This window comes from Conger conger, chromosome 18 (assembly GCF_963514075.1).
Source record: "Conger conger chromosome 18, fConCon1.1, whole genome shotgun sequence".
Taxonomy (NCBI): domain Eukaryota; kingdom Metazoa; phylum Chordata; class Actinopteri; order Anguilliformes; family Congridae; genus Conger; species Conger conger.
The window spans coordinates 18,055,979-18,073,443 of NC_083777.1; the positions used below are offsets into that span (position 1 = coordinate 18,055,979).

At 40.5% G+C, this 17,465-nt stretch overlaps 1 protein-coding gene across 2 annotated transcripts in view; it reads left to right on the top strand.

Annotated features, from left to right (window-relative positions):
* rps6ka2 (ribosomal protein S6 kinase, polypeptide 2) overlaps positions 1-13,485 on the top strand; it is a 34,442-nt gene extending 20,957 nt beyond the window's left edge. Inside the window, exons 6-22 of one of the 2 annotated variants that reach the window (XM_061227885.1) lie at positions 1,118-1,224; positions 1,635-1,672; positions 1,961-2,103; positions 4,105-4,175; positions 5,063-5,151; positions 5,981-6,045; positions 6,291-6,393; positions 6,832-6,950; positions 7,695-7,706; positions 8,300-8,425; positions 8,603-8,692; positions 8,984-9,142; positions 9,234-9,395; positions 9,809-9,885; positions 11,144-11,261; positions 11,452-11,589; positions 12,721-13,485. In XM_061227885.1, the coding sequence (XP_061083869.1) occupies positions 1,118-1,224; positions 1,635-1,672; positions 1,961-2,103; positions 4,105-4,175; positions 5,063-5,151; positions 5,981-6,045; positions 6,291-6,393; positions 6,832-6,950; positions 7,695-7,706; positions 8,300-8,425; positions 8,603-8,692; positions 8,984-9,142; positions 9,234-9,395; positions 9,809-9,885; positions 11,144-11,261; positions 11,452-11,589; positions 12,721-12,846 (1,743 nt within the window). In that variant the 3' untranslated portion in view covers positions 12,847-13,485. Of the gene's footprint in view, positions 1-1,117; positions 1,225-1,634; positions 1,673-1,960; positions 2,104-4,104; positions 4,176-5,062; positions 5,152-5,980; positions 6,046-6,290; positions 6,394-6,831; positions 6,957-7,694; positions 7,707-8,299; positions 8,426-8,602; positions 8,693-8,983; positions 9,143-9,233; positions 9,396-9,808; positions 9,886-11,143; positions 11,262-11,451; positions 11,590-12,720 lie in introns of both variants that reach the window. The other variant, XM_061227884.1, reaches the window with a different exon arrangement.
* The last annotated feature ends 3,980 nt before the right edge of the window (positions 13,486-17,465 follow it).

Below are 17,465 nucleotides of genomic sequence, written 5' to 3' on the forward strand. Positions count from 1 at the left end.
TTCAACACCTAGTTTTGACAGACATATTGGAGGTGTGGGCTTTTGAAAAGGGAATGTTGATTTCTATGTTCTGGTGATTTGCTCATGTTTTGGTTATGTTTCTTTATATGGGATTCTTTGGGCATTTTTCCTTTTATGGGATGATTTGCTCATGTTTTGGTATTGATCCCTTATGTCCCTTATGTTGATAATGTTTCCTAAAATGTGATTATTTGGTAATGCATTGATAATAAGTATTTTTATGGAATACTACTCTATGATTATGTCCCTTTGATTCCACATCTCTGGGAACAGAGTCACATGCTGTTTATGGGAAAAAAACATAAACCTTCTGATGTAAACATGGCTTTTCACTACACAAGTGTTTAAAGCATGGAAATCAGGTGACTGGAGCTGTTCAGTGTGTTTCGTTGTGACGGTTATCCACTTTCATGACTCCATACTACTGCAGTTGGTTTTACTGCTATATTTAATGAGACTGTGATTTCTCTCATTTACAGTAGTGATTTTAGTGATGAACCTATTTTGCCAATGCTGTGAAATCCCACATGCAAGAAAAGTGAAGCGCATTTTTTAAAAAAATATTTTGTAATTACCTTTAATAGTTAAACCAAAATAGCCACAATAGACCAATGAAATTGCCATTGGATGTGAGATGAATGTGCTTAAACATTTCTCCAGCTGGATTAAAACCTGGTTTATAAAGGGAGATTTCTCTATAGCCGTTATGAAAATGCGCTGCAATCAATTTCAATAAGTGAATTAATGTCGCTGCATGTTGGGCAGTGTTTACCCATTACCCATGTTTCTCAGATCTGCTTACGGTGCAGTATTCAAAGCTAGCTAACGTTAGCAGCATCCATGACCCATTCCCCTGATGCTGTTTTCGGCTTCATCTGTTCCTAATTCCTGTATCTAAACTTCCCATTGCAGCTACAAATGCAGTGGATAGTTCTCCTACTGTAATGATCTATTGTACCAGTGAGTTTGATAGTTGTACAGATAGTACAGTTTAATGCTGTGTAACTGATACACTTAACTGCTATTACTCTACATTTATCTAGCAGTGGCTCTGATGTGCAATGTAACTCGCTGGCTGTTTCATTCATTCTAAAAGGTGATGTTTACAGAAGAGGATGTGAAGTTCTACTTGGCTGAGCTGGCCCTGGCTTTAGACCATCTCCACAGTCTGGGCATCATCTACAGAGACCTCAAACCAGAGAAGTGAGAGCCCCTGCCATAGCGCCTAGCTCATTTTCACCTGTCACTGCATTTTATTATAATAACCTCTAATGAGTGGTGAGGGAGCCCTGCTGTCTGTCAGTGAGTTTGCATACAATACCTATCAGAGAGCTTCTTCCTGTACATTCCTGCATCCTGTTACTCATGAATATGTTCAAGGGAAATGAGAGCGCTCTATCTCTCGCTCCCTCCCGGTCTCTCATTCTCTCACTCTGGCTCACAGAATATTTGATTCAAATTCCATATATTTTAATGTAATATTTGTAATATAAATTCAAGTTGACACTAAGCAGCATGTTAAATGTATTCATTTGAAATGTTTTGAATGTATTTTGCAAAATAAAAAATATATATATTTCCAATGCAAAGTATATGACATCTTGCCTCTGCAGCATACTTCTGGATGAAGAGGGACATATTAAAGTCACAGGTGAGTCACATTATATTGCTATTTAAACAGCTTTTATTTACCATTTCATATACTACAGCTTGGTATTTTAGATCAACTGGTTAACTATAGTATCTTGCTCAAGGTTACAACACTAACATGCCTGGGCTTTGAACAAGCATCCTATATGTTTCAAGACCTGTCACTTAACCCTTAAGCCAGAATTGCCGACCCAGTTCCCTTTCATAAGAATTGCAAGCCTTGTTTCCTAAACTTTATAATACATTTTCTCCCTTTACCCAACATGTTATGTTGTGTAATCCCTTTCAGATTTTGGCCTGAGCAAAGAGGCAATCGATCACGACAAACGAGCGTACTCTTTCTGCGGCACCATTGAGTACATGGCCCCTGAGGTGGTGAACAGGAGAGGACACACGCAGAGCGCAGACTGGTGGTCCTTTGGTGTGTTAATGGTATGTGTGATGTGTGTTCAGTGTGTTAATGGTATGTGTGATATGTGTTCAGTGTGTTAATGGTATGTGTGATGTGTGTTCAGTGTGTTGATGGTATGTGTGATGTGTGTTCCCAGTGGTCCTTCTGTGGGTGAATGGTATGTTCCCCTCACTTCATTCATTGAAGTGTAATTATTGAGTGTTTTCACACCCAGAGGTTCTTCAGATCCACATGCTCATTTTAAAGCACTTACTCTGGCATGAACTAATTAAATCTTGACCAATAAGAGCAGTCCATACCATAAATTATACAACGGATAGGTCCGGTCCATTGTCTCTATTGGTCAGTTTGCGTTCCAGCCATGCCAATATCCGCAATATACACACGGCTAAATGGAATGTTCACACGTCTTTTAAAATTACTCCGCGTTTATAGATCACCGTTATCTGCTTTGTAATCTAAATGAACATAACTTAATGTTATCATTATCTTGCCTCTTGTAGCCTTCCAAAGTAAAGTAAAATAAAATGAGTTTAAAGTGTCCGTTGATTTGGAAAGGAGTAGGAACGAAAAAAATACTACTTAGGCAACATCCTCGGAACGAAATACCAGCAAGACCACCAAACCCTGCAAAGCAAATGATTACTCATGACGACACAGTTATTTCAGTACCTGCACGTTATCTGGCAGTGTCCCAATAAACGTTGTCTGGTGTAACGTAAACTGGCAAGCTAGCTAACGTTAATGCAGTGGGGATACATTATTGCAATAGCATTGCTTAGCGAAGGTTAGTGCAGTGGGGATACATTATTGCTACTAATGTCACTACCGTTGCTTCGATAGTGGAGGGGAGGATACATTATTGCTAGCTAAAGTTTACAATACCATTGCTTAGCAACCAATAAACTACTGTTAAGCGAAGGAATACATCTACTGAGATGAAAGATAAATGTGGTAACTGTTGTATAAAAGTATTATGGAACTCGAACCTGTGGTATATCATGCATATTGGCACAGCGAGGGGATGTAATGGCACACCGCTTTGTGTCGTACTTAACCACCCCGTTAGCTGTGCAAGCATCCACAATATACCATGGGTTCTCTTCCATAACGCTGAATTAACCTTTATCTTGCAAATATCAATATGCCACAGCATTAAACCTGAACACACACATATACATCAGAGACACACACACACACATATTAAGGTTATTGAGTTTCCTGCTTCATGGTAATGTTTGCTGATAAAAACAAGCATGATGCAATATAGAGGTTTTCTGCTGTTCACATTGACAGTTGATCCCTGAGCCACTTCAGGAGTTAATAATATCACAAACTGATGCATAAAACAAAACAGGAAGTATCCCTGCAGGCCGTTTGTGTGTCAGCACACTCTGTTCTCATGTAAAAGTTCACTTGTGTCTGAAGTGTTGATTAGATACAGCCATCTCGGTCTGTCCCTGGTGACCGGTTCACTCATGTCCTGCCAGGATGAGAGCTGAGAGGCCCATCCCATTCACACTGCTGGCATATGATCCGTAAAGCTTCAACTTCAACACATCATCTCAGCCAAGCAAAGCCTCACTGCTCTCTTTAATATGTTGCGTCCTATGTTCTCTTTAATATGTGACATATTGGAAAGACATTGCTGGTTAAATAAATACATATGCATACATTTAAAAAATATGTCCTTTTTCAGTAATACCTGATCTGCAATGGTAATATGAGAATACCAGATGGGATGGGTTTGGGTTTATGTAAATTATACAATTATAGTGATGTTTATGTGGATAAGACTGTATTTGCGCATTTGTGTGCATATGCAGCTATGTGTGTGTGTGTGTGTGTGTGTGTGTGTGTGTGTGTGTGTGTGTTTGCCGTTTGCCGTGCGTTATTTCACCGTCATCTCCATTAGCACAATCCTGAACACTGCCATCAGCCGTAATGCGCGGCTAAGCTCATCCACCTCCGCGGGACTCACAGGACGGACGGTGTGACATTTGTCTTCTTTCTCCATTCAGTTTGAAATGCTGACGGGATCGTTGCCCTTTCAAGGCAAAGACCGCAAGGAGACCATGGCTCTGATTCTTAAGTAAGTGTGAATGTTGCTGACGGAGGAGGAGATGTGCTGAAATTGTTTGGATTGCATGCACATTTAAAGTGGCAGAACAGAAATGTTATCAATACACCTATACACACATAGCAGAAAGTCATTATAGCCAGAAGTTATAACCTTCAGTGAGCACTTTATTAGGTATTTATTATTTTCTTTACTTATTGGTCTTCTGCTGCTGTAGCCTATCCACTTAAGAGGTTTGACTCATTGTGTGTTCAGAGATGCATACCACTGTTGTAATGTGTGGTTATTCGCATTACTGTCACCTTCCTCTTTTTTCCCCGCAGAACTGCTTCTCACTGGATGTATTTAGCTTTTTGCACCATTCTCTGCAAACTCTAGAGACTATTGTGCGTGAAAATCCTAGGAGATCAGCAATCCCAGGAAATCAGCAGTTCTTCAGAGATATTCATACTACACTGTCGGGTACCAAAAATCATTCCACGGTCAAAGTCACATATCTTCCCCATTCTCACATTTGGTCTGGAAAACAGCTGAACCTCTTGACCTTGCATGCATGCTCTTATGCATTTAGTTGCTGCCACATGATTGGCTGATTAAATATCTGCATTAACAAGCTGGTGTACAGGTCTACCTAATGAAGTGCTCACTGAGTGTATATTCTTGCGTTTTTCAAATACTAAGGTGTGTAAACTAAATAGTAGAACAGTGCGATTCAATTTAAACAAATGTGATGGTCCACTTTTGATGTTTATTGATGTGTTCAATTGTGTGTTCCCAGATCATTTTCTGAGTACATTTACAGCTCATAAATGTCCAAATAGTGAAAATGTAATAACTATTCCAATCTGGAGTTGTCCTGATTGTGAATGCATCCATGGTTTTTGTTTTTTTCCTCTTAGGGCAAAGCTGGGTATGCCTCAATTTCTAAGCCCTGAAGTGCAAAGTTTGTTACGCGCACTTTTTAAAAGGAATCCTGCTAATAGACTGGGTAGGTATCGACCTGTATATTAACATGCTGTTATGCACAATAGCTTACATCAAGGTTACTATTTAATTATTAAAATTATCACAATGTTGCGGCGGCATGGATGGTGCAGTGGGTAGCACTGCCGCCTCACAGCAAGGAGGTCCTGGGTTCGAATCCCCGTCGGCCGGGGCCTCTCTGTGCAGAGTTTGCATGTTCTCCCCGTGTCTGCGTGGGTTTCCTCCGGGTACTCCGGTTTCCTCCCACAGTCCAAAGACATGCAGGTTAGGCTGATTGGAGAGTCTAAATTGCCCGTAGGTATGGGTGTGTGAGTGAATGGTGTGTGTGCCCTGCGATGGACTGGCGACCTGTCCAGGGTGTATTCCTGCCTTTCGCCCAATGTATGCTGGGATAGGCTCCAGCCCCCCTGCGACCCTGATCAGGATAAGCGGGTTCAGATAATGGATGGATGGATGGATGGATAACAATGTTGCAGACCTCCAATATGTAATTTATGAAAAGGCGTAGTGCTTACCCTGGATGGCACAAATGGTAATAGCTTTTCTATTATTACACAATAATGCATCATGCATTTATTGACTGCAGACAACAGCGACTTCCTGTCGTGAGAGGAAAAGCCAATGGTAGTGCTTCAGGCTCTACAATTCCACTGTCCAATCACGACATCTATAAAGGAATGGGAATGTAGAACTTTAATCTTATCAACACTCGACAAAAAATCTCAAGTGCCTTTATTGTTTGGGTATGTGTCCAATGGTATTACCTTCAGCCCCATGTGCTTGTCTCCTGACCTGGCATCCTGGTAATCATGTGTCCATTATACGTTTGAAAGGTGCCGGGACAGATGGAGTGGAGGAAATCAAAAGGCATCATTTTTTCAGCACAATAGACTGGAATGTGAGTATGAGATTTATTCTGTCTCAAGCAATAAAACATCTCAAAAATACTATTCAAACCCTGAGTATTAGGCTGCAATACAAATTCTGTGAAAAATAAACTTTTTCGTATCAAATAAAATGAAGAGCTTGGTTCTGTACTACTACATGTCTACCCAATCTTAATTTGATGGTGTAAATTTTTATGTCACATAGTAATTGATAGTAATTGATTTTATGGTTTTGTTTCCTGGTAAAAACCATCAGAAACTGTTCAGGAGAGAAATCAAGCCACCATTTAAGCCCGCTGTGGGGAGACCAGAGGACACCTTCCACTTTGACCCTGAGTTCACCTCACGGACACCAACAGGTACACGACTTCACCCTGTGGCTTCAGTTCAAACAGACCAAACAGACCAAACTCAAGTTCTAAAATACAGAACTGATATTTCACTTCGAGGTAATTGTAGTGTAGTCATTTTTATTTATTTAGGAAAATAATTCTCAGCTACAGTAGGCTAAAATTGTGCTTGGCTCAACTTGTGCCAAACTCGGGTCGCTGTTAGGCACTGTTAATTTTACACTGAGGTTTTTTTCTAGCAAGATCTGAGAAGTTTCCAGATGAGAATATTCCAAATGACTCCCCCATGGCACCCGGTGGTTATCATGAAAGTCTGAGTTCACAGCCATGCCCCCGAGCCCCTAGGCTGTCGCGGTAGTAAAAACACTCCACAGGGGGACTCCTTTCAGTCTGAGTCATGCAGTCTGAGTGCCAGCATGCCCACGGCCCCTTTCCCTCTGACCACAGATTCCCCGGGGGTCGCCCCCAGCTCCAACGCCCACCAGCTCTTCCGCGGGTTCAGCTTTGTGGCCACAAACCTTGATCAGGAGCTCTCACAGTCCGACCAAAACACTGTCAACCCTATTGTACAGGTGAGCGGCCAACCCTATGGTTAACTTTATCATACAGGTGAGCAGTGAGATAAACCCTAATGCACAGGTGAGCAGTGAGATTAACCCTAGTGTACAGGTGAGCAGTGATATTAACCGAGTGTACAGGTGAGCAGTGATATTAACCGAGTGTACAGGTGAGCAGTGATATTAACCGAGTGTACAGGTGAGCAGTGATATTAACCCTAGTGTACAGGTGAGCAGTGATATTAACCGAGTGTACAGGTGAGCAGTGATATTAACCGAGTGTACAGGTGAGCAGTGATATTAACCCTAGTGTACAGGTGAGCAGTGATATTAACCGAGTGTACAGGTGAGCAGTGATATTAACCCTAGTGTACAGGTGAGCAGTGATATTAACCGAGTGTACAGGTGAGCAATGAGGTTTATTTTTTTTTAATGGTCATCTCCCAATTACATATTCAATTGATGGAGCTCAGGCCGTCACCCCTTTCCTCCCTAGGCTTTTGTGTACGGGCTATTTTTTGTTCTGTGAAGAAGGGAATGTCAATTACGTCAAAAATCGAATACAGACATCACCATCACTCCATCTTGTGTGTTAGATTTGGCCAACTGTTTCAAAGCCCCAAAAGCATGACAGTGATGACAAGATGAATTCTTATTATATAACTCATGTTATTTCTCCAAAAGATCCATTTGTTCCCAATGCTAGGGTGAGTAATACAATGATGTAGGTCAGAGCAGCTGTCATGTTCATAGAGCACGGTCCTGGTATGTGTAACACTCTGTGGATGACTGACACATGCTGACGTATGAAGAATCATCCTCTTGATCACTGACACAGGTTGATATGACTTCTGTCTGGAGAACGTTTTGTTTACACAGTCTGTGCCGTCAAATTCCACCCTGCTGCCGGGGACATTGCATGAGCATACGAATATGTGAATCAGGATCAAACCACACAAATCAAATAACACATGAGAAAAGTATCAATAATAAAAAAACTGCTGCTTTTAATTTTCTGTAATGTGTGTGTCTCAAAGCAGGTCTTCAAGGCCAAACATTTCTGCAACCCTAATACAGATTTATATGCATACCAGGCAAAATGAGTGCTTTGCATGTGAAATTGGAACCTGCATAAATATGAGGATTATAGGCACCCTCTGAGATTCTGTAGTCTGCATAGCCCGGATTATCATTTTTCAAGGCCCAAAGTAGGAAAAAACAGGATTTTAAAGACAAACTAACATAGATATTTTTAGCAAAAGCCAGGAAATTTGTTTTTTCATTCTAAAATACCGTATCAGCATTACTACCTGGCTACCATTAGAATTACTGTAAAACAACATTTCACCTGTTTTCAGCAACTACATGGAACTAACATCCATTTCACGGATGGCTATGAAATGAAGGAGGACGTTGGCGTTGGAGCTTATTCCATTTGTAAGCGTTGTATTCACAAAATTACCAGCGTGGAGTACGCAGTCAAGGTGAGCGAGAGCTAAGCCGTGGTTTCCGTTCGGAACAACTGTCTGTGACATCCTCTGATTGAAAAAGGAAATCTGATGATGCTGCTGCTATTGTTCATGCAGTTAAACCTGTCAAGCGATTACAAATGTCTGCCCTTATTTGAAAGAAGGGAGAGTGAGAGGCTACGTTTCTTGCAGATCATAGACAGAGCGAGGAGGAATCCCACAGAAGAGATCGAGATCCTGCTGAGATACGGACAGCATCCCAACATCATAACTCTAAAGGATGTGCGTAACTAAGCATAATACCTTCTTCCAATAGATTTCTGTCCAAACAGCGAAGAAGATTCACACATCTAATGAATCATGAAAGAAAATACACTTTGAACACTGTGAACTTCATTTAAGAATGTCAGACTGCTAACATTAATAACGGGAAGTAATTGTCCATGAAAACATGTACCTGCAGGTGTGTGTGTGTGTGTGTGTGTGATACATGGGGAGAATATGTACCTGTAGGTGTGTGTGATACATGGTGGATATATGTACCTGATACATGGGAAACGTGTATATTTGCAGGTGTATGATGATGGAAAGTATGTGTACCTGGTGATGGAGCTAATGAGGGGCGGGGAGCTTTTGGACCGGATCCTGCGGCAGAAGTGCTTCTCCGAGCGGGAGGCCAGCGCTGTTCTCTGCACCATCACCAAAACCGTGGAGTATCTGCACTCACAGGGGGTACGGTACCACCATTGCATCTCTCTGCACTCAATGTGAACCGCCCTGGTTTCAACACCTTTTTATAAATCTCTTTATATCGTCATCGAAGGTTGTCCATCGAGACCTGAAGCCAAGCAACATCCTCTATGTGGATGAAACGGGAGACCCCGAGTCTATCCGCATTTGTGATTTTGGGTTTGCGAAGCAGCTGCGGGCTGAAAACGGCCTGCTCATGACGCCTTGCTACACAGCAAACTTTGTGGCCCCGGAGGTATGCAAGACAGCTTTTTCAACTTTAATCCAATGTACTTTGTGTATTTGGCTCAAATGAATATGGAATTGCAGTATTTACGTATGTATTGCACACTTGCGTCTGAAAGCCTACTTCTGGTGGAGCCTCACTCCCTAGTTTAATTTTAGTCTCTATAACACAACACTATTTCCCCCTAGTGGGGAAAAGCTATTATTTTATCTATGATTTCAAAGCTGAAGCACATTTTAAAGTCATGAGGTGCAACATGAAAGATAAACACTCCTTCAGAGAACCTACAATAATGATTACTCATACACCTTAAACTAGGAGTCCAAATGAATTTTATGAGAATTGTATGCGAACTGGAAAATCTCATTTTTGAACATCCGATTTGTTCAGAAGTCACATGATTTGTGTTTTTCCCGTTCCAGGTGCTGAAGAGGCAGGGGTATGATGCAGCCTGTGACATCTGGAGTTTGGGGATATTGTTGTACACAATGCTTGCAGGGTGAGGCATGGACCAGGGTTTCTTTACAAATACAACTTTTCAGAAGGCTGTGTCACACACAGAACATGGCTGTCTGATGAATACTGTACATTATAGCAACAGAAACACAGATTCTTCTTTTAACTTTTTCCTGCTTATCTACTTGTGTATGCGTATTTATTACACTGTCAAATGTGTAAGTGTACTACTTGATCTCCTGACCTGATGTTATATTACCTGCTAGATATTGCCTACTACGATGAGAGAGTGATATATACAGTAGTTTTTTATCCATTACAAAATGTTCTGGTATAGAGTTCTGGTCAGAATTATACCCTGAGACCATATGCCCACTATCGCCATGCCTTTATGTTGGTAATGAAATGAAGCATTGGTTAGTTCTCTATTCAAATTATTTGAATTACAGTTTATTTGTATTATTGAAAGTAAGAATATTCATTTTATTCTTACTTAAGGAAAGGTATTTTCTACTTAAGTTAATGTAGTCTTATTACAATGACATTGCTGTGCTGGGAGCCCTTAATTTGACTTGAGGATCGAGCCACCAAAACAAACTTCTTGTTATACACAATGCCGATACAATCAGTTATGTATGTGACTTAATGATAGGAACTATACCTCTATTTTCAAATGTTATGTTATATTTTTAGAACATTATAATTCAATGAATGTTAGAATTCTTCAACTCAGGCTTGATCCATGGTGTTTAGTAATAGTAAAACCAAGGTAGCCTAAAAAAAACCATTCAAGTGGTCCCATCCCCCTCGGTAAAGGGTCTCATTTTGACAAGAGGAGAAGAGGGATTTCTGAGTAAGCTGAGGTCAGGTCAGCAGCAGATTCACCTTAATTGCACTCCTCCACAAAGGCAAACCCACTGCTGCCAGGTTCTGGACTGCGGCTGGGGGGTGTACGTCTCTCTATAATCATAGCATCTGAAAAAAAAAGTGTTGTTATAATTCAGCACAGCATCCAAAGCTCTTCTTAAAACCCCTTCTAAAAATATCTGAATTAGATTGGTTCATTTTCCCATATTATGAACTAGAATATGTAGGAATATCTAAGTATTATAAATCTGTCTATTTTAAGAACACAGCTTAAGTTAAGTCCACTGGATGAAAATAAATAAATAAAGTAAATAGTACAGACAGTTTTGTGCGGTAGTATTTTTGTGTGGTGATATTTGTGAAGAAGGCAGCTCAGCAGTGTCAGTGTTGTGTGGGCTAGGACATGAGCTGCTATCCTATCCCATCTTCTTAAGGTTCACCCCGTTCGCTAACGGCCCTGACGACACTCCAGAGGAAATTCTGGCACGTATCGGCAGTGGAAAGTACGCTCTCTCAGGGGGAAACTGGGACACGGTGTCTGAAGCTGCCAAGGTGATGTTTATCACGCTTCTGGGTTATTATTATTTTTTTTTAAAGGGCATCCGTGTGGCTAGGATTCAGTCAGTGACTGGATATATTCCCAATTACAGTATCCATGGAAACCACATATTGTGGACGGCTTCACCTGTCACGTCCACACCGCAGCCGCCTGGTCCTGACTGTCCAATGTCTTTTTCTTCAGGACATCGTGTCTAAAATGCTCCATGTTGACCCCCACCAGCGGCTGACCGCCCCGCAGGTCCTCAGACACCCCTGGATCGTGAACAGAGAGCATCTTTCACAGAACCAGCTCATCAGACAGGACGTACAGCTGGTGAAGGTAAGACTGCTAGCCGTGTTTGTGTGCTGTGTCTGCACTCCAAGCACACAGGCTACTCCAGAACAAGAAAGCCAAGTGTTGTCAAGCCATTTGATCTCATTGAAAATAATAATACTTCCTATCAAAATGCTACATGAACCTAATAATGATACAGTAATACAAATGAAGCCCTCTCAGACATGACTGTGATACATAAGAGGATATATTATGAACATACTGTCACCATTATCATTTGATAAATAGTAATCTGCACCTACAGTACTGTGCAAAAGTCTTAGGCACCCTAGACTTCATTATATATATATATATGTTTATTTTTTTTGTGTGTGTTAGTATAGAAGAACACATTTGAAATTTCCAAATATTCATTTTCCAAAAAATTTAATTTTACAGAGGCATTTTTGTGTTTAATTTTAAAAAGTAACATATTACTGTAAGCAATTGACTACATTTTACATAAAAACTTGATCAAGGCTGTCTGAGATCAGAAGCAAGGAGCCAACCAAAGTCTGCAGAAGAACTGTGGCAAGTTCTACAACATGCTTGGAACAACCTCCCTGCTGATTGTCTTATAGAACTGCAGGAGAGCGTTGGCTATCTCAGAGAAGTGATGCAGTTTTAACGCCAAAGGGTGGTCACAAAAAATATTGATTTGATTCAGTTTTTAACTATTCTGCCAAATTACAAAAATGTCCTGTAAAATGTATAGTATGTTTATTTAGGACCTTTCATTGAATTAATTTTGAAAGAATCTTTATCTGTACAGAATGTTTTACAGGTGCCAAAGACTTTTGCACAGTACTGTATTATACTCCAGAATATTAACATTGTTACTTTACCATTAAGTGTTTTTATAAAGTGGTATATCAAGACATTTGTATATTAATATTTAAGCCTCTGTTGATTCTGTGTCCTTCAAGAGGGGACTTGGGTTTGCTTATTTAAATTTCTGTTCTGACGGCTGTTCACTGCTGCCACCATCTGAGCAGTACTGTAGTTGCACCTGCCAAACACCCATCAGAACTGAGTGCTACGTGATGTATGGTCTTTTTTTACTGAAATGCCTCTTGTTGCATGTGAGCCATTTCCCAGTGCATATAAGCTGACTGATTTTCTCTGTTGTCTACACAGGGAGCGATGGCTGCTACATACTTTGCTCTGAATCGATCCCCTCAGGCCCCAAAGTTAGAACCCGTGCTGTCATCTGGCCTGGCCCAGAGACGAGGGATGAAGAGGCTCACGTCCACACGCTTGTAGCACATGCTCAATAGACAATGACCAACAAAGTGCCCTCACATTTCCTATTATTCCTAGTATTGGCTTAAGAGTCACACCCAGTGGCTACATTGTCTGAAGCGGTCCAGTGGAATATTGATATCCATGACAGAAGTGTGCAAAAACAGGGATTCAGCCACATTATTGAATGCGATTACCTTTTTGTCAGGTATTGCTCCCGAGACATCATCTTGACCATTTTCGTTATCTGTACAGGTATGACTTTGAGCCCAAACATGATAGACAAAAGATTTCCACAGTAACGTAAACTCACCTTGTTCCAAACAGTGCAACTTTCATGACGAATAACTAAAAAATTACTTCCAGATCAGCTTTGGTTTTTGTGTGTGTAAAGTATAATTCCTTCCGTTTTCATAAAAACTTGGTACGAGTCACGTACGCGATCCATTTCAGCATACAGTGGCGTGGTAATAGTGCTCCACTGTGACATTGTGGTGGGGAGAAACTACGAACCGGGCAGGTTTATACGGTGGTGTTCGGACCATCGTGAGCTAACCCGGTCTTCCAAATGCAGGGACATTTTGCAGTTATTTGTCATTTTCTCTACAATTATTGGTGCAATTCACATCAATCAAAGGGTTTTAGTGTCTGGGATAGTCAATAAGCAACCATAATCCGGATTCCTCAGGAGAAAAAATACCATTGAACGCATGTTAACTTCTGGTGGAAGTGGCCGCTTCCTGGAACACAGTGAGCTTACGTTAGTCTCCTTACACGAAAAAGCACAAACACTAATCTTAAATTACAAACCATGAAAAACAAACATTCATTCAGTGGGCTCCGTCAATCAATTGAAGAGGAAACTTTGCTTCTGCCAGCTAAAACTTTTAGGCCTTGTATTTTTATACCAGCTACTGATCATTTTAAAAGTGCCCTCTGTATATTATAATATTAATATGTTCTCAGCTATGTAAAAGATACAATCTGCCAATTAAATGATCTCAGAATGCTTTCTCTAGGCTGTAGTGTACAGGGTTTACTGAATACCTGTGCAGAATGCAGAATATTGTTTGTGTGTCTTTTTCCTATCTTCATACCTACTGCATTTTATATGTAGGAAACCGCAGTCCTACTTACACCGATGAACCAAAACATTATGACCACTCAGATGAAGCGAATAATGTTGATTATCTCATAACAATGGAGCATGTCAAAGTCTGGGATGTATTAGAAGGTAAGCGAACAGTTGGTTCTTGTAGTCCACATGTTGGATGTAGGAGAAATGGGCAGGAGTAAAGACCTGAGCGACTTTGACAAGGACCAATTTGTTTTGCCCAGACAACTGGGTCAGGGCATCTCCGAAACGGCAAGGCTTCTGAGGTGCTCCCGGTCTGCAGTGGTGAATACCTACCGACAGTGGTCCAAGGAGGGACAAACCACAAACTTGTTAGGTGCCAAGGGCTCATAGATGTGCGAGGGCCGAACTGACAGAAGGGCTACTATGGCACAAGTCACAGAAAACTTGAATGATGGTTACAGGAGGAATGTGTCACAATACACAGTGCATCGCTCCTTGCTACATATGAGGCTACGTAGCCACAGACCGGTCAGAGTGCCCATGCTAACCATTGTCCACCGTCAAAAGCGCCTACAATATACATGTGAGTGTTGGAACTGGACCTTGGAGCAATGGAAGAAGTTTGAGTCCATTTTCTTTTACATTATGTGGATGGCCAGGTACGTGTTCGCCCTTTATCTGGGGAAGCGATTGCACCAGGATGCACAGTGGGAAGAAGACAAGCCAGTGATGCTCTGGACAATGTTCTGCTGGGAAACCTTGGGTCCGGGCATTCATGTGGACGTCAATTTGACACGTGCCCCCTACCTAAACATTGTTGGGGACCAAAGTACATCCCTTCATGGCAACGGTATTCCCGAATGGCAGTGGCCTCTTTCAGCAGGATAATGTGCCATGGGTCATGCCACACTGCTCATATTGTTTGGGAATGGCTTGAGGAACATGATGAAGAGGTCAAAGTGTTGCCCTGGCCTCCAAATTCCCCAGATCTCAATCTGATCAAGCATCTGTGGGATGTGCTGGAATAAGTTCGATCCACGGCAGCTTCAACTCGCAACTTACAGGACTTAAAGGATCTACTGCTAACGTCTTGGTGCCAGATACCACAGGGCACCTTCAGAGGTCTTGTAGAGTCCATGCCTCGGCGGGTCAGAGCTGTTTTAATGGAACACAGAGGACCAACGGCAGGTGGTCGTAATGTTTTTGCTCATCAGTGTATAAGGAATGGTTAACAACGTGTCAGAAGCCTTTAATTACAACAATAAGTTATGTAGGCACATATGTGTGTTCCCTTCTAAAATATATGCATGTTATGAAATTTTTTTTTATACCGTCAATCTTAACAACATTGCACTAGTGACACAACCTCAGCATCTGCCAATCTTTGCAGCTAGTGTGAAACATTTTATGTCCTTAATAACATTTTTATGCTAATAATTTGGTCATAATCAGGCATCCAGTCAAGTTGACAATGGCCCCCATTTACTATGGGTTCTAGTATTAGCAAAGCAAGGAGGTTGTCAAACCTACTCAGTACTTAGCTATGCTTATTGAACAGGAATCTGGTATTTAGTGATCGCACTGTGAGTTTAATAAATTAATACAAATTTAGTTTTCATTACACCTGTGTATTTTTTCTGATACAGAAGTCAATTCTAAGCTAGGTACAATAGTTCTCCTGTTATTGTGGGGAAGCTACACTAAATTGTATTATAATCTTTATGTACTGTACAGTATGTTGTCAGTTGTAATGATACTCTCACAAGAATCAAAATGACACTTCAGGATAGACATAGTAGAAATAAAAAGCCCCACTTTGTGAATAATAGGTGTACATACTGTAGTTATCAACGCTGAATATGTGTCTCTATACTCTCTTGTCAAACCAAATGTATTTAAACTGAAAATGCATCTTCAAATATGCACAGAGTATTCATAAATTATGAATAAATATGTCCAGATTTAACGTGAAAGCTACAAGCTGATATGTATTCAACTGCTTTAAACTGTGTAACAATTAGGACAGACTCTGGTCAGTCATTTCACATTTTCTGTTTGATAAATGTTCCCTTCAGCATCCTCAGTATTGACGTTGCTCATAAATATTTTCCCTGATTTTCTTGTATTACTGAAATCAAAGCATGCTGAGAAAAAAAATCCTGCTTTATGCTCTTCTATGTAATCAACAGCCTGCATTGTACATGTTATTTGCCTATCTTTTATAATATTATTGATATCTGTGGCCTAGTTGCAATGAAACATGAGTTGGATTTATTTTTTTAAATGTAGGCCTGAAATAGTACTCAATTTTATGAAACCCTTTTAATCACAACAGTTAGTTTTATTCAACTGTTTATTTTTTTATTTTTTGCTTGTTTTTATTTAGAGTGACCAAGATGGCGTCAGGGTTTCTCAACTTATTTTCCAGGCTGTAGCTTTTTTTTGCCACACATGCACAGATTTCAGCCTCGGTTTATTGGTATCCAGGTGCAATCTAATTACCAAACCAATTATCCATTATTGGTAGGCTGGCTCTACTCTATTTAAGGCCCATTATCCCTCCTGTCTGTGCTTGAGTGTTGCATTTTGCTTCAGACTCTGAGCAAGTTAGAGCCTGGAAGTCAGATTTTCTTTATATTTTAAAGGTGTGTTGCCCTGTATTCGGGTGGCCGTATCCGTTTTCTTGGATATCCTCTCACCTCTTTCTAACGCCTTCCAGTTTGTGAGGAGCTAGATTTAGATAATTACTTGGGGCTATCTTCAGTCAATTGGAAGAACCCTGCTCCATTGAGTCTGTAGAGTACCTCTCAAGTCTAAATAGACTCTTCTACCAGGTTTTCTGTTTTCCCTTTCTCCTCTAGTGGTTCCCCTAGATTATATTAGTGGTTATCACATGTCCTGTGGGTAACTTTAAGGTTCCCTTTTCAGTTGTGTCTGGTCCTCTGTCCCCACTCCATTACAGATGGACCATTATCTATATGTGTTAAGATTGCATAGAATCTCAGTATTTCCAAAATCACCATGAACAAAAACATGTATGGTTGGACTATTAGCAGTGCTTAACCCATCAAATAAATAGTTTTCTCATTTTCATTGCAACTTGGTGCACATTTATTTGTTTGTAACACTGGGTCTGCTTGTGCAGGCTTGGGCCTGTGGTCTTAATTAATGACATCTGTTGTTGTAACCCTATATATCTATTTGTCTGTTTTTGTCTGTTTCTAATTTATTTGATCAAGTGCACTTTATAAAGCGATAAAAACATCTTAGTGTTGACCCTAGTAGCTTTAATTTGTTAAGTTATTATTTTAATTTTCATACAGCAAATGGCTGTATTATTTACATGTTCTCATCCCTAATTGAAAGAGATTGCAGAAACGTTCTGGGTGTAAAACAGGAGTCATACCTACATGCTAAAAGACTGTCAGTTGTGAAAATATATTAAATCTGAGAATACTTATGAAGTCTGCAAATGGTTGATTAACACGGGAGTTTTCCAAAGTGTCCCTTTTAAAAGGTGTAAGACTACTGAGTGCATCCAATTAAAAATGTCAGATCATGT